This window comes from Oryzias latipes, chromosome 23 (genome assembly GCF_053564925.1).
Source record: "Oryzias latipes strain Hd-rR chromosome 23, Olatipes_Hd-rR_3.1".
Classification (NCBI taxonomy): domain Eukaryota; kingdom Metazoa; phylum Chordata; class Actinopteri; order Beloniformes; family Adrianichthyidae; genus Oryzias; species Oryzias latipes.
In genome coordinates, this window is record NC_136259.1 from 7525001 (window position 1) to 7542943 (window position 17943).

At 39.4% G+C, this 17943-nt stretch overlaps 1 protein-coding gene across 5 annotated transcripts in view; it reads right to left on the minus strand.

Annotated features, from left to right (window-relative positions):
• strip2 (striatin interacting protein 2) overlaps nt 1-17943 on the minus strand; it is a 40724-nt gene that overhangs the window by 12640 nt on the left and 10141 nt on the right. For 3 of the 5 annotated variants that reach the window (XM_078941526.1, XM_078941525.1, XM_011490929.4), the window contains exons 3-10: nt 17115-17189; nt 11277-11411; nt 10693-10813; nt 10210-10278; nt 8915-9021; nt 8705-8832; nt 7570-7758; nt 97-329 (exon numbers count right to left, since the gene is read on the minus strand). In XM_078941526.1, coding sequence (XP_078797652.1) covers nt 97-329; nt 7570-7758; nt 8705-8832; nt 8915-9021; nt 10210-10278; nt 10693-10813; nt 11277-11411; nt 17115-17189 — 1057 coding nt within the window. Of the gene's footprint in view, nt 1-96; nt 330-4573; nt 4625-7569; nt 7759-8704; nt 8833-8914; nt 9022-10209; nt 10279-10692; nt 10814-11276; nt 11412-17114; nt 17190-17943 lie in introns of all 5 variants that reach the window. The other 2 variants (XM_078941524.1, XM_011490928.4) reach the window with 1 other exon arrangement.

A 17943-nucleotide genomic window follows, 5' to 3' on the forward strand; every position in this document is an offset into this window, starting at 1 on the left:
GATATGCAACACTTTGAAATATTAATGTGTTGCGTATTGGCGCAAAGCTGATAAAAAAAAGACACTTCTGACTCTCCAAAGGTGGAGCAAATTTACCTGACTTTAGGGGCCCAGGGAAGGCCTTTGGGAAAGTTAACCCTCTCTGTTGGGGGTTTCAGTGGAGGGGGAGGTGGAGTAGGCTGAATGATGACGTCCCGGTCCAGTGGGTCCACTTCCCCCTCGATCCCGCTGTCCGTGTCCTCTGGGTCATCCTCCTCGTCGCGGGCATCGTCGTTCTTGAAGGGATCCCGCTCATTGTACGTGTCCAAGCTGTCCTGCTTGACCAGAGGCTGAGGGATGCAGACGGGGGCAGAATAAACCAGGATGGGGGAGAGTGGGGTGAGAAATAGGTGTCATACTCAGCAACAAATTTACTTCACTGTCAAAGTCCAATGAAAACTACAACCTAAAAATTATATCATATAAAATTAATAAAAATTGTATGAAACTAAATTTGTCAAGTATGACCAAAAAAATCATAAAATAAATGGGGGGGAAAAGAAGATTTTTAATTATTTTGACTATTTTGCAGTAAGAAACTACATATAATTAACAAAAATGAGCTGGATATGTTGCAAAGGGCATATTAGAAAACTACCGACTGAGGAATTCCTAATTCCACCTTAAATTTCTTCTGGGTATAAAAACTGTGTGAAACATAAACCCGACACAAGCAAAACAAAATTTTTTAGCCAACAATAAATCACGGGTTCTTTACATATTTTTCAAGTACGAGTTAAGGTGAACCAGTACAAAAAAATAAAAGTTTGACAAAAATTAAAATAAGTGTTTCCTTCAAAAAAAAATGAACAAAACACAGTTTCAGAGGCAAAATTTGAGAAGTGTGCCAATCAAAAGATTTACTTCTCTTTTAACTACGTGTACTGTAAAGTTCAATACATTTGCTGTTTGGTAAATAACTGCTTAATGCAACTCATTCATCTCATTTCTAATGTGACAGAGAACAAAACGGTTAAATTCTAGAGCTTTGAAACAGATTTCTGAGTCAATTAGCATAATGTTAGCTTGAAGCTTTAAAAGGGAAATTTAATAATAGTCTATAGGGCACCCTAGAAAAAATGGTTTGGAACAGGGTTTCTCTAGGCTCTTTAGCATTCATCTCCCTGATCTAGAAGAAAATCCTAGGTCCTGAAGCAGAAAAACAAATTCCCACAGTATGATACTACCGTCACCATGCTTGAGTGTGACGATAGCTTTTAAAGGGTTGTTCATGAAATGTTGTTTCTCCTCACATGGTGTTGGAGATTCAATCTGTTTCTTTTGATCTGAACGGTTTGTAAAGAACCAGCTTTTGAAGGAGCATTTTTTCCTTTATCCTCTCGGAAGTTATGCTATAGTTATTACAGATTAACTGAGGTTAAGATATGAAATCTGGTTATTTTAGTCTCAGTTTTTGTGGAATAACATTCTGCTTCTGCTTTCCTATATTTTATTCTTTCTCATCCCTGCTGCTCTGGGCAAATTGGATTTTATCTATTCCTATCCAATCAGAAACCTTCTTTTCTCCATACTTCACCATATTCTAGCCTCTACCAGAAACTGTATTTATGAACTGAGGACCAAACGAGTGTGACGTCACCCATAGAAAATGACCTACTTCCAGTTCCAACCAAAATAAGTCGCTTCAGTCGCCCTTTTATTCCAACGCGGCCATCAGGCTGAGTCAAGATTTCTATGGCAACCACTCTGGCCAATCAGGAGTGAGTTTGTTAGAAGGCCACACCCCTTTGTTTTGAATGTTCGACACGAGACAGCGTACTTTCATTGAGGCATCTGATTGGTCAGTTTATAACCTGAATAAGTTCTGAGTAATATCTGTTTATTTCTCAATAGAAGTCTCTGGCATTTAATCTTCTTGGAGCCAGCGGGTACTTCCTGTTTAGAACACAAGAGTAAAGGGGTAATTTAGTCCAGCTCTCATATACAGTCAATGGTCTCCAGAGTGTGGACACAGTTGCTCCACTTGGTCCTAAACTTGTCCTTAATAATCTTAGACTTTATATTTCTATACATTGTCGTACTCTGTTTGTCATTGGAGGAACACAAAACTCTGAAAGATATAACTGGTGGGCTTGGACAACTTCATTCTTGTGAAGTTGCAAAATTGTTAAATACAATCAGAAGGCTCCACTACCTGATTAGCGTCTTTAGGCGTTAAAGACTTGAATAACTCCTAAAAAGTTCTAAAACTAAGTCCAGATGAACTTTTAAAAATGTTTTCTGCTATGGATCTATCCTGGATGACAGAGTCATCGAAGACTTATAGATAACTGTCTTCTCATAACCCCACCATATTATGTAGAAAACACAACAAATCACTGACATTTTTTTCATTATCACACATCTAACCCAACTTACCAAACATCTGCAATTCCAAAAAAAACAACAACAACAACAACAGGCACAAACATAACAAGACCTCTGTGTTATCTGCAAAAATCCCATTCCGAGTGCAAAAGAACTACACATTCACACAAACAGGTTCCTGGAATCATTTCAAAGGCCGATGAATGGTTGTGGACATAGTGCAAGCATCAGGCATGGGTAAGCTTTTCTGGCCATTAGCTTATCTACTGCAGTCAATGTGCTGTGTGTCAGTGACAGGACTAAGTGGCGAGAGCTGCCATTGCATGACTGTGGGAAGAGGGGAGCGTGTGAAACAGTGTCGTGAGCCATTCTTTATGGAAAAGCCATTCTTTGCTACATGAGAGAAAAGCTACATTTTGTTTTGCTTCTCTGAGGGTGACTGCTTTCAACCACATTCATTTGAGACGGAGGTCAACAGAAGCCCCCAATCTTACACCTACATCTTCAATGATTCAGTCCACCTGTCAAACGAATGCGTTTCAAAACAGTGACCCTAGTCCAGACTCTACGGTGCAGGGTGAATATTTGAGGCCAAACCTGGTGGAAATGTGATGAAGACTACGAGGGGAAATGCCGCCTTTATGGGACAGAGAAAATACCACTTCTAATGATAACAGCACAGCAAGTCAGTCCTGTCCCTCAAACCCCGTCACCCATTACTGGGCCGACCACAGTGAAGAAGAGAAGAGATAACACAGCAAGAACAGAAGAAATAAAGAGCAACCAAGGGTGAAGAAAGAGGAGAGAGAGGATAAGGAGTAAAGATGGATATGATTGTGAATGGGAGAGGAAGCAGGAAACAGGCAAGAAACCTCACCAGTTCAGTGGCCTTGTGGTAGAGTGTCTGCTCTGTACTGGAAGGTCTGGAGTTCAAATCTAGACCAAATACTCTAAAAATGGGACCCAATGCCTCCCTGCTTGACACTAAGCATTTACTAGTTGGATTGGGGGGTTAAGCCGTCAATAGCCAACCTAGCGCGACTGTGTCTGCAGCTCACCGCTCCCCCAGGGGTCAAATGCGGAGAACAAATTTCACACAACCAGGTGTGTGACAGATAGTGGGACTTTAACTTTAGGTAGGTCAAATTTTTCTTAAAAGAACAATGGATAAGTACGTACATTTTTTTTATTGTAATCGATGTATACTGTTAGAAAAAACAGGAATGTCTGCTGTAGTTTTAATCTATTTAAAGGTCGAGGAACGAATCGAACGCTTTTACTTCTGCATTAATGCTCATGTGAAAACAAAACCAGGCCCAGCTCCAGTTCACCACTAGAGGCTTGTTGTTGTTTCCATTGGTACTTTGATTTGCCTAGTTTTAGTAAACCTGGACGTGAATCAGCTGATCAGGGAAAAGCAGCTTTTCGTATCGCCTTTGCACCGATTTGCAACACATTACTAACGTAGAGTTAGCATAACGGTGCAAAGCTGCTTTTCTCCAGGACAGAATCAGCAGATTGATTTGGTAAACACTTCACTGCTGTAAAGTGTTGCATATCAGCACAAAGCTGAATCTAACTATACCTTCCTGTCGCACAGAAAAGAACCATATAAAAAAGGGGAGACAAGTATTTTGGAACCATTTAAACATCTCAATAAAAACAGAATGAATCAGGTCTTTCATTTACAGACAGCAGCTTCAAAAATCCACGTAAACAGATCCAATGTACCAATTACATGAATATAAAACTTTAAATTTATTGACTATTCAACCACTGCAAGGTAGGAACAGATGTGTACAAAAAAGTAAAGGATTTTAGTGAATTTTACTGGAGTTGTTTTAATTTGAGAAACTTTTATCTAATTAACTAACTTTTATCTAAAGCTCTCAATATCAAAAAACTGGGATCCTCACAATAATAAACTCTCAAAACTGTAGGAAAGATTTCAGGAAAGCTTCAACTGACACCTTGCAGGTAAGGAGAGATGTGAGCTCATTATCGCCCGGTTATCAAGAGACCCAACGAAGCTGCATATGAATGATCCTTTAAAATAAATAAATGAATAAAAAACAAAAGAGACAGGAAGAAGAGAGAGAAACAGAGGCACTGTGGAAATTTGGGGATGTGGGAGAAGAGTGCAAAAATCCAGCCTGGTGCAGAGAGGAAAATGCAAGAGGAAAAGTGGGAATTTGTGGGTAAAGACCTGCTTCTTGAGAAAGGGACTGTCTCCTTCCAAGCTATCAACAAAGGCACTCTGTGGGAACAGAAGGAAGAGGGGCAATAAGAAACCAGAGGGAAGTTAGCGGGCAAGGCTGTCCCTTCAAAATAAAAATGAAAATAAAGCTATTTTTTGAACTCACAAAGCAGTATGAGCACCACAGTCATCTAGTTAACTCGCAACAGGGAACGTCTTTAACTGGTTTTGTTAGAAAAGCAAGGGTTAGGGTGAGATGTTGCCGCGCGTGTCGGAGGTTGCTTTATTTTTTGCACATATAACAAACTAAAGAAAGAAAATAAAGAAAAAAAAACACAAAAGGTGACATTTTAAGCAAAACAAACAGACTATGTGTGCTATAGGTGTAGCACTGAAAGCTACAACAAACTTGAACTTTTAGCAATTTTTTTGACCATTGATGTCACTGCTTTCAACACATTAATTTTTATTTTTATTTAAAAAAAAGCCTTTATTTTGAAATAAAAACAGACCTGATAGCTAAATTTAAATGTTGAATATTCTATAAAAGTCAAAATTTGGGGTGGCTGTGAATAATTTGGGGCTGAATAATGAATTTTACTGCAGCAGGGACTTCCTGTTATGATGATATTTTGAAGCTACATCCATATTGGAATGAAGGAAGCTTTTATTTGAACGTGTGTTTTAAAAATGAAAGCAAACCACTTTTAAATAACAAAATAAAATTAGGTATGTCTGCAATTTGTGACTAAATGCATCAGTTTTTTCATCTCAGGTGGATTCACAATTGTATGGATTAGCTTGATTTTCTGACCCAAATGTGAAAATATAGTCTTTGTTGACATGTTTTGATTGCTGTGCTGTAGTCTTTCTGAGAAAGCTTTGTTCTCATCATGATGTGCCACCATCGGTTGATTTTTGATGGGCGTGGCCTACTGAGCTGTGTATCCAAGTGACCACGCCCCCTCTACCTGGGTGCCGTTTTTAGAAAAGAACTTCTTAAATACAGTCGTGGCCAAAAGTTTTGAGAATTACATTGGAAATTAGAAAAGTTGCTGCCTAATTTTTTTAATAGCAACTTGCATCTATTATTATTTGTGTAATTCTCAAAACTTTTGACCACAACTGTAGGTAACAGCCTGTTTGCGCCTTTATCTAGGTTTATGTTGTTGTTTCTGCATGTCTTGGCTTCTTTGGTCCAGTGTTTGAACGTTTTTCTTTCTTTATTATTACTTTTGCATTCTCCAAGTCTGTGATGTAATTGTTTTCTTTTGCAGTTATGAGACCTTCTTTTTTCTGCTGCTCACATACGTTTTGTGCTCCCGATTTTGTGTTGAACATGCATAGATGGTTTTATTCTATTTTGTCCTTTAAAGACCAATTCTATTCAAAATTGGTGTTTTTTTAACATGTTTTTGTAGCATTTTCCTGATAATGGAGGACAGATGTAAAGAAAATTAAGCTCAAAATTGCATTTCTGAACATGTCTTTATCCAAACTGTTGTAAATCAGGTGCTGTTGGAAAAAAAAGCTGTTGGAAAAAACATTTGACCTGTTACGTGAAAAAATGAATCGATCCATACGTCTTTGTTTTCCTCATCCGAGCTCAAACCGTACGGCTAGCGGGAGAGGGTGTAAACTCTCAGCAACTGGGAGGGGAAGTGGGGCGGGGTTGCTTTACAACGGTCCTGCCCACAACTGTGGCATATTTCTAATAACCTACAGCTGCTATGCAGTAACCTTTATACTTAACAGCACTCTTTTTTTCTATTTTGGCTAAAAACAGCATAATCATAATTGAAAGACCACTGGGAATGCTTATGAAAAGGATCAAAAGATGATCAGAGAGGGACTTTTGGTGATCCGACACTTGTCTGATTTTTTTGTGAGGGTTTAAATTGTGTTTCTTCATGGCTCTGTGCATTGCTTCTGTTTTATTGAGTGGTTAGTGTCTTCGTAGCTGTTCTCCCTCATAAATTGAACTGAGGGAGCAAAAGCGCTGTCATATACTTTTTATACAAGACCACAACCAATGGAGTGGGGGTGTTGTCACTCAGTTTGTGTGGCGAGCAACGCTCATCACTAACAGCTGATGGTGACGCATCATGACAGGCGGGAAACCTTGTGAGTAAGACTGGAGGCCAGCTTTTGAGACACAGATCTTAATCCTTTCATTTTTCTCTTACAAAAAAAAACAAAAAAACCTTACAGACAAAAAAAAAGGACCCGATTTCTCTTTAGCTTGATCAACATCCACTTGTATGGGATTGAAGTGTTATTATGGATCATTTGAAGTAGTATCCGTTGCATTTGGCTGCAGTTTAAGTGAAATGTGAACCCAGCTCGGCCCAAGGACATGCAGATTTTCAAGGAAACAACTATGAATGCAAGATATAAAACTTGTAGCTCTAAATGTAGATCATTGTCATTTTTACGGATCAATACAAGTGTCAGATGTATACCAACATTACTTCCACTAAGTATTCAAAAAAACATCTCACTTGCAATAAACTAAAATGATTTTAAAAAATAGTTAAAATTCTTAACTTAAGTGGCAACTTCTTTACTTCTGCACTGAAACATGTTTAAAAATGGAATGAACTGAAGCCAAGTCAGTTTCCCTTTTAACAAGTTTGTTGTTTGGTTTTTTAGCCTCCCGGTTTAACCAATAAAGATTAACATTAATAAACGTGTTTACATTGTGGCTCCAGCACATTTTCTGGGGTTTTGTGATGTCATTTCCTGCCAGGGAAGTGAAAATGGCCTCCAAATGAAGGTTCTCTTACCACACACTCCATCCATTCCTATTTACAGATTTTACCCAATGACCATTTTACAAGATAAAAAATCTTTAGCAAATTGACATTTTTCTCTTTTTTAGGTTTGTAACGTTAAAAAGGGTAAAACAACTTATATTTTATGACTAAACCACAAGCGTCAACACACCCTGGCTTCGTGTGCGCTTGTGTGCGTTTACTGTCGCTGTGTGTGGAGGAGCTTTGTACCCTGCGGCTGCGGCGGCCTCTCTTCTGCTGCTGCTGCTGCTCAATGAGCTCCATGGCGGTGGCTGGCGGCGAGGCCGCCCTCATGGCTCGGACCACCTTGATGCTGTCCTCTGGGAGCGGGGGCAGATTGAGACGTTCCCGGGATCGCACCTTCATCTCCTGCAGCTCCTGGAACCCCCCCATTGTGAACTAGAAAGCACAGTCATTTGCAGTTTTCTTTGTGAAGATGAAGGGCTAGCGTAGTAAGTCGTCTATAAAAGTCGGCCCAACCCTTAGTTTTCTACATTAACAATTCTGCTTGGTTTTCTAATCGGATCTGAAGATTCCATGTTCGGATTGACAGAACAAGCCTGATCCCCATTAATCAGCTTTAATCAGGACATGAATGGATGGATATTCAGAACCGGGGTTTAAACCCTTTAACATGGGTGCTGTCGCTGGGACAGAAGAATCACACACACTTTTATGCAAAAGTGTATAAGTATAAATGTCTAAAATGCTATGGAAGCACCGGATACCGGAAATGCTTTTTCATTTCACTATAAAGCTGCGTTTGTTGATTCAAAAATAAAATGAAAACTCAATCCGCCAAACGGCTTTTTACATCAGAGAGCCCCGACGCACGCCATCGCCCCGCCTCCCCCTGGAACTCCTGACTAGAAATGATTTATACGACAGTTCTTACGCTGTGGATGTGAAAACGAAAATGCAATCCCCTCTTTGCATTATCGCTTTAGTTATGTCACAGAATGAGCGGCAATGAAGTAGAAAATCGATTTTTCATTTTATTTTTGAGTCAACGAACGCAGCTTTATTGTGAAAATGCAAAAGTATTTCCGGTATAGACTTTTACTTTGAAATATGAGACAGATACGCTCCCCTAAAAAGATGCATATCAGCACAAATCGACTTTTTCAGATTGTTTACGTTGATTGTGTGAACTGCTTTTCTCTGCTTCAGAATCCTTTGGAATTATGTCAGTTGCGTAAACGGTTGGAAAGTTACACTGATTCAAAGAACGTCAACACTGGAGTTAAAGGTTAAAAGGTCGACTGCCAATGACTGGACATTTATAGTAGCTTAAAATCAACAGTCAACATCCAAGGCTGCGAGTCTTTATCTACAGGGAACTAACCAGTAATGTCTTCCACAGAAGCAGCAGGACCTTCTTCATGGGGAAGTGAGGCGCGTTCATGCTGCAGAACTTGGTCACCATGGTGAAGAGGAGCAACGCAAAGGGCTCTCCACTGTACAGAGGGGAGCCTGAGGGGTAAAGCGTGAATGAACTGTGAGTTCTGATGGATGGAAACAACTGTAACGTCAGGAACACTTTACAGACACGCACCTAACTCGGTCTTGAAGGCCTCCCTGGCTGCTCTCCACTCTGGTTGGTCATCCTCTGTTTGGACTCTAATGGTCTCCACCATCAGGTACATTATACTCAGTAAAACTCTATGAAAACACAAAGGTCATGGGCGTCGCATGCTTGCACAGGTATAAGGAATCTGGAGGTGTTTACAGGTAAAAGTGAGAATACTTTAATCAAAGGAAATCATATTTTTGAGGTGAAATCTGCAAAGTAAGGTTTCCAGATGTTTTAAGGCTGTCCAACTCCTGTCCAACAAAGATTTGCTCCTGATTGAAGATTTATGCAACTTTAGCAAGCTAGCTGAGTGCATTCTGTACAGGAGACACAGCACAGAGGAGATTGATTGACAAGGCCAACAGCCAATCAGGAAGCAGAACGTGGTGTTAGAAAAATGAAAAGAAAAGCAGAAAGTCACACTGAAAAACAAAATCTGTGAAACCGTGAAAGGTGACCTGCGATATAGAAAGGGACTGTTGTACTTTGTAGTGGAGCTGCACGATGTGAGGAAAACCTGCGACATTGGTGACCAATATTGCAATGACAATATTATTTGCAATAAATGAGCAAATAGCAAAAAACAAAATTTACTGCTACAATTCATTTAAGCAAGTCAACACAACTTAAATTATACTCCAAATGACCTTCGTCCCCATAGGATTCATTTGATTTGAAATTAAATGCTTCAAGCATCAATCTGATTGTTTCAGCATGTGTGTAAATCTCTAAGGAAAACACTTATCGCAGTGTACAGTGTCCTATCACACAGGCTGATATCGCTATGACGATATATTTGGGATTTATTGTGCAGGCCTGCTTCATAGGTTGACTGATTGCTCTAAATCAGGGGGTGTTCAGTTCCAGGCCTGTCCTACATGTTTTTCAACCAACCTGCCATTGAAGCTCCTTATTGGCTAAACACACCTGATCCGGGTAACAGCAAAACAACAAATAAGGCAGAATTTCTGGAAAACCAGCAGGGGGCTGGCCCTCGAGGTCTGAAGTTTGACACGCCTGCTCTAAATAGTCCCTGGGTGTGAATGTGAGAATGTGGCGCTGCATCAGACTGGCAACCCCTTAAGGGGCGAACCCTCCCTTCACCCAGCAGTAGCTGGGATAGGCTCCAGCAACCCTGCAACTCTTAAAGGGGTTCTAACGAAATCATTGGGTGATTAAAAAAAAGCAATGATTTCTGGGCTTCAAGAGGGGCTATTTTCTTAACAACAAAGCAGAGCAAAGGAGAACTGAGAGATTGATGGGCTCACATGACTTACCTGAGCTCTGTGCTGTCTGCGAGGGAGATGGCCGGCTTCCTCACTGCACTGCTGCACGCCTGGTTGTTACTACACACAGATAATACTGCATCACTGCACAAAATATCGGCCAGCTTTTTTTTTATGTAACCAGTGGACCAGCACGTGTCAATCTTTGCAATCTGCAAGTGTGACTTGGGAAGTGAGTGTCGAATTATGATGGAGCTCGGAGACTCACAAAGGGCTTTTTCGGTCCCTGCCAGACGCAGTGTGTGTGTGTGTGTGTGTGTGTGTGCGTCTGCCTGATGGCCCTGTTTTTGTCGAGCAGCCTGACGACATGCCAGACTGTGCCATGATACCTCCCAGCCGCTTATGAAACAATAGAAGGTCCTGACGCTGACTGATAGCAGCAGCAGCAGTGCTGATTTGTTGCACCCCCATCTCTTGCTGATTGTGGGCATTTTTTATGCTTCTTTTAATCCTTTTTTCTGCCCTCATACTCACTCTATTTCCATGCTGAGCAGTTCCAGCAGTGCCGTGAAGATGCCCATGTCGTAGAGGAGGAAGACGTTATGCCGGGACCAGTGGAGCACGTCTCCCTCTGTGTCGCACTCATCAAACACTCCTGAAGAAGAAAAAAATAACAGAAAAAAAAAACGTGTGTTTTTGTTACAAAGCTAAGACGCTTCTTTAGGGGGTAAAAAAAACAGTTCCTTCATAACTGTTCAGTTTTCCTAGAATGTTCCTGCTGACATCTAAACAAAAATCACTTTATTGACTTTATTATTCTCAACAGTGTCGATTTTTTTGGATTGTTCAGGACCCAGATGTATTTTTTTTTCCACTTTCTCTGTTTATTTAGTTTTTATTTTAGCAAATAAAATGAACTTTTTAGCATTTTTGAATGAAATTCACCTTATTTTTTAACATTTTTGTCAATAATTTAGGACTCAACATGGACGTTTATGCTGTTAAGAGTTCTGTAGCATCTTTTTTGTATTAACTGTAGTTAAGTGGTCTGCTATTACTACAGGCCTATATTGCTTTGGTTTGAGCTGTGGGATTTTCCACATGGGGGCCTCACACACCTTGCGCCAGGTAGAGGATGGCCCTGGCCACCTTCAGCCTCTTATCTCTGTCTGTCACCTCCAGGGCATCCAGGAGCCTCATGACATAAGCCCTCTGCTCGTCCACAGTCAGCTCAGTCCACCTCCGGCCCCCAGCTGCAGGAAAAGCAAATTCCCAGAGTCCAGTCAGAGTTATTTCATCAGCATAATTTATTGTAGAGGTCTTGTTTTTTTTTAATACAGTAAAAATAGAGACCAAGTTTGCAAACAAAAAAAGGTTTTGCCTTAACCAGTGTTTTTTTTTAAGAGAGATTACATCTAATATGAGTGTCTCTTGTGTCCAAAAGTAAAGTTAAACATAGAATAAATGAAGATGGGATAGGCTCCAGCAACAAAATTGATTAGGTGGTTCAGAAACAGATGGATGGATGATGACTGGGAATTACAAGGTTCCTCTGGTTCTACGTCCTAAGAGGCTAACACTGGTTTTATAAAGCAGCCTTTGTGTTTGTTTTATCTTGTAAAGTTGAACTGTTTCACAGTGGGGGAAAAATTAAAAAAGAAACAAAAACACTTGGTTATTTGACATGGCTTCCCTGACTTTCATTTTTAAATGCACTTCAACCTGGAAGTAAAATTCTCTACAACAATTTTAACAATACTTGAGAAGCTTTATTAAAACCGACAATAGACCGTTTATTCGGGCAGACTATTATGTTATTAAAACCATAGAAATAATGTTTAAAAGTGTAAGACCAATAGTAAAAAATATTTTCTAAATAAAAATATGAAAAACTATTTAAAACCAAAAAACTGTTGGGACAGAGCAACCCCGCCCCCTTTCCCTCCCTGTTGCTGGGAGCTCTGAGTTTACCAACTCTACCGCTAACTTACAGCCCCTCACACAGTGGCTGATCTATCGACTGAATTACCCCCCTGGGCGAGACCAGATGCAAACTTGGACAAGAAAGACGAAGACATGGATCTAATCGTCTGCAAAGATGGGTCATAGTGGATCGGAGCAGGGAGCTTGTGGCCTGCCCAGATTATTTTCTGCATCATCACTGTGATCTTTTTTGTCTGCTCCTGATTAACAATAATTGAAATAGAAATACTCAGAAATGCAATTTTGAGCTTAATTTTTTAAATAAATGTCCTTCATCACCGGAAAAATGCTACAGGAGCGTGTTAAAAACACCCAAAACACAATTTTCATTTGAATGGATCCAACAAACAAAAGCTGTGGCATTATTGTTTTAGCTTGACAAATTATTTCTTTGGAAGAAACAAAATGTAGATGTAATGTCTATCAAATCCCCTTTATCATACTTGGGATTCCCAAAAGTGATTTAAAATATTGGCATTCACTTGCTGTCAGAAAGATGGGCTGTTGGTTTTATGAGTCTAGCTGGAGGATTACAGCGCACTTCTGAGGAGTGACTAACATGAAGTAACCACAGAGAAGATGGTGTTGTGTACTGGTAAACACGAGCAGGACGGTTGGTGAACTTCACACGATGACATCACCGCACCCACAGAAGAAAAAAATACAAGCCTGTCTCATCTATAAAGGATGATTGTTTGGACCGTCGTCTATTCTTGGAGTCTTCATTTGATTAAGGGGACATTAAGCAGCCTAATATCATCATCATTATCATCATCATCGTCATCCTCATCATCAGTGAGGGGCTGATATTTTATTAAAGAGACCCAGACGAAGCCTCTATTTTTAACGCCATCTTCGGAGAGACTCGTATGTGTGTTTAATTATCACAGCAATTTATTGGAGTGACTGACGGGGAATTTTAGGGTTTATGTGGGAAAAGACAGAAAGATCAGAGGTGGCTCTGGTGCGTAAACCTCAAGTCAAGCAGGGAAACGATCGTTTGTCAGCCAGGGTCGCTGTAATGAAAGAGCAGCGTGTAAAGAGGCCACTCTGGGTCCATAAGGGAAATAAAGCTTTCATCCAACTCCGGCTTGTTTTCTGGGAGTTATGTCTCTTTTTTTGCATGCACGCAAAAAAAATTTATCTATCTATCTATCTATCTATCTATCTATCTATCTATCTATCTATCTATCTATCTATCTATCTATCTATCTATCTATCTATCTATCTATCTATCTAATGAAACACTTAGCATAAAAAAACGAGATTATTTCTGCACAGGAGGGATTAAAAATACCTAATCTCTTGTAAAGTAATCATTGTAACAAGGCTCATGATCAAACTGTCCCAGCCCACATCGATCACATGAGTAGAGCTGTCAGGCTGATCATACTTTTAGGACATTAAAGGATCAAAACATTATGTTAGCCCTCACGCCATGAACTTAAAACACTACAGCTGCACACAAGGGACAAACATCTTTTGAAAACCTGCAATGACTACTTTTGTATGATAGGTTGATTTCAACCTTCAGGTTGAGCTTTTGCTCTTTTCAAACAGACATTCACTGAAAAGTGGGGTGTTGTACTCACTTGGCATAAAAAAAAAGATATACAGTGGTGGAAAACATTGGTGGTACCCCTCAGTTAAAGAAAGAAAGTGCACAATGCTCACTGAAATGACTTGAAATGTTCAAAAGTAACAATAAATTAAAATGTTTGAATTAAATAATCAAAATCAGCCATTACTTTTTAGTTGTTGATTAACAGAATTATTTAAAAAAAAAAAATAATGAAATAGGGCTTGACAAAAATGATGGTCCCCATAACTTAATATTTTGTTGCACAACCTTTTGAGGCAATCACTGCAATGAAACGGTTATTGTATTTGTCAATGAGCCTTCTGCACCTGTCCACAGGTATTTTGGCCCACTCCTCATGAGCAAACTGCTCCACTTGTCTCAGGTTTGACGGGTATCTTCTCCTAATGGCATGTTTCAGCTCCTTCCACAGATGTTCAATGGGATTCAGATCTGGGCTCATAGAAGGCCACTTCAGAATAGTCCAACGCTTTTCTCTTTGCCATTCTTGGGTGTTTTTGGCTGTGTGTTTTGGATCGTTGTCCTGTTGGAAGACCCATGACCTGCGACTGAGACCAATCTTTCTGACACTAGGCAGCACATTTCTATCCAGAATGCCTTGATATTCTTGAAATTTCATTTTACCTTCACAACTTCAAGACACCCTGTGCCAGATGCAGCAAAGCAGCCCCAAAACAGAACTGAGCCTCCTCCATGTTTCACAGTAGGGACAGTGTTCTTTTGGTTGGATGCTTCATTTTTGAGTCTACCAACATAGAGCTGATGTGCCTTACCAAAAAGCTCCAGTTTTGTCTCATCTGTCCAAAGGACATTTTCCTGGAAGCTTTGTGGCTTGTCAACATGCATTTTTGCAAATTCCAGTCGGGTTTTTTTATGATTTCCTTTCAACAGTGGTGTCCTCCTTGGTAGTCTCCCATGAAGTCCACTCTGGCTCAAACAACCACAAATGGTGAGATCTGACACTGATGTACCTTGATCTAGGAGTTCTTTAATGTCTTTGGAGGTTGTTCTGGGCTCTTTGGATACAGTTCCAACTATCCGTCTCCTCAATTTGTCATCAATTTTCCTCTACCGACCACGTCCAGGGAGGTTGGCTACTGTCCCGTGGGTCTTAAACGTCTGGATAATATGTGCCACTGTCGTCACAGGAACTTCAAGCTGCTTAGAGATGGTTTTATAGCCTTTACCTTTACAATGTTTGTCTATAATTTTGTTTCTAATGTCCTGGGACAATTCTCTCCTTGGCTTTCTGTTGTCCATGTTCAGTGTGGTACACACCTTTTCACCAAACAGCAACGTGACTATTTGACTCCGTTTAAATAGGCAGGCTGTCTGATTATGGGTTTAAAAACAGCAGTGATGTCAATTAAAGGACATACCTGAGTTCATCATGACCCCCTGGGCAATTAGTTCTCAGTCTTTTACGGAGGTACCATCATTTTTGTCCAGCCCTATTTCATTAGTTTGTTTTTTAAAATAATTCTGTTAATCAACAACTCAAAAGTAATGGCTGATTTTGATTATTTAATTTTCAATAAATTTTAATTTATTGTTACTTTTAAACGTTTCAAGTCATTTCAGTGATCACTGTGGACTTTCTTTCTTTAACTGAGGGGTACCAACAATTATGTCCACCACTGTAAATTGGAAAGCATGCAGACTTTCACCGCTTTCTCTTCCTTTTTTTTTGTTTTTATTTTAATTTATTTTAATATAGGGGGACAGCGCATATTAATAAACATTTCTGTCAATATGCCAGAGTTAGCCAAAGGGCTATTTTTCATCTGCAGTCCCTGGGTAGATGTTAAAATCACCCTAAATATCAAAGTAAAATTACATATCTACATAATATTAGATACATATATTAAACAATGCATTCAATAAAATTAGCAGTTAACTTAAAAACAAATTAGTTATAAAACAATCCAAGATCAGACAAATGTAAGAACATACGTGCACATAAAATACGTTACAGTAGCGAGGATCAGCGAGAGGTAATTAACTTAGTGTTGACAGTTCTGATTGTCAATGAGCCATTTCTTTAATTGTGTCTTGAATAAATGATATGTGTTTTGATTTCTGATAGTAACACTCTTATGCTACGTTTACACCGGGCATTCAAAAATGCACTTTTTCACAGCTTCGATATATGAAAGAAAGACTTGGTTTCATATAATTCCATCCGGGCACAAACCGCAATCATTAATTTATCCTCCACAATCAATTTTCATACGGTTGGTTCTTCAGTGAATTTAAAGAGACACCATCCATACGTCACTATGAAATCCGATTCCATGATAAGGCAAATAATCGAAACACAAACTTTATCGAAAAACACAAACCAACCACGTCATTCAAAAACATGGCAATGGATGTGAGCTGTGTGATGCTGTAGGACTTCCTGTGACGCCCGCTGTGCAGTGCCCAAGGCAGCCATTGGTATCTGGTTGTCTGTTATGTGACTCATTAACTCACTTAAAAAAAAAATATTTTCATTGCAGTTTTGCAAAATATGTCAATTTTGATATTTCCTACAAAAACATCTCTTCCAAGTGCAAAAACTTCTTTTTTTCGATAACTGCGAGTTTTCCCCCGGATATTGTCATGTTTCCATTGGTCAAATTTATTATCGCAAATCAAATTTGCACATTTTCATAGGTTAATGGAAACGCAGCTTCTGAATCTGTTGTCTCGCTTAATGCGCCCTATACTTCGGTACGCCTTAAATATGACATGGGTTTGAAAATAAACCTTTCATTGACGGTGCAGCTGAAAATACGGTAGCGGTTCCAGCTCGCAACAAGTCCAAGTGGGTTGGTCTGCCCTCAAAAGTGCAGTGTGAAAATAAACCAAACAATGGAGTGGAGTTTAAAAATCATCAATATGTGTGAGGTCATCTTTAGCTTCACCTCCTAAAATCACTTATATCAAACAGTCAAAAGCAGATACCCTCTTTGAAGACCATATTAGGTAGGGCTGGGAGACAGAATTTTTAATATCACAATTTAGTTTTTTTCATATCGGGCGATAATATCTAGTTGGAAACGATAATATCTACTGGTAGTCGGTAGTTTTTCTGACCCTTCAAAATAAAAGTCTATCGCGATAAACTCATTCTTCTATCAATATAAAGTTATATCACGATTTAATTATCATTTTATCGCCCAGCCCTAACATAAGGTCACTGTGACTGCAAACAGCATCTACAGGTCACATAACTTTATCAACTGCAGCTTTGAAAGGCCAGATAACAGCCCTGGACCAGCGATTAAGAGCAGATCTAACCTCGTAGTCTATCAAACAAACTCAACTCTGTTTTAGCTACTTGATCTGTAAAGCAGCAGCACAGGTCAGTTTCAGATACACGACTTACAATGGGTCCTAAAATCCTCCTCGAAGTAGTCTCTGTTTAAGGCGAACTCTGGCTCCTCTGTGTAACTGTAGAGTTCTGCAGAAAAAACAACAGGAAGCACTTGTTAGAATAACCCAATCCAGTTTTTATCCTAATGTAAAAGGTTTTTTATGGGGCGTATCTGCTCTGTTGAAAAGATAATGCAAATATGTATTGTCATTTCTGGGGTTTCTACATATGAAACTCCCGCTCCAATCATCTTTTGATCTATTTTCAAACTATTCACAATGGTTTTTTAATTATGCTGTTTTTAGCCAAAATTTAAAAAAAAAACTGTGTCAATTTCTTGGACATAGTTTCTGCAGAGCGGCAGTAGTTCGCTTAAAATTCCCCTTGAAGTTGTGGAAGGGAGTGTTGCCACAGAGCCCCCATTGCTCCTCATTGCTAAGAGCTTGAAGCAGGGAGCTTGTGGGCCACCCAGCTTATTTTCTGTCACAAATAAACCCTTTTTTTAACTGTATTTTTTTGTGCTCCTGGTTCACAATGATTTGAATAAAAAGAAATACTCAAATTTATATCTGGATTGTTGAAAAATGCAACAAGAACATGTTAAAAACACCAAACATTTTCATTGGAGTGAGTCTTTAAAACTTCTAAAAAAAGTGTTTTCATAGACTTAATGTGGATTGTATCTGCTGTCATATCTATCAGCTTTTTGGAAATGAATCTCATTTGTAAAAGATAGACAGAAACAGGAAATACTTAATATACATTAAAACTGATCTAATCTTTTATCAATCTTCATTAATGGTCAAAGTTTTGGACCTCTGGTTGAAAAGGTTTATCAACT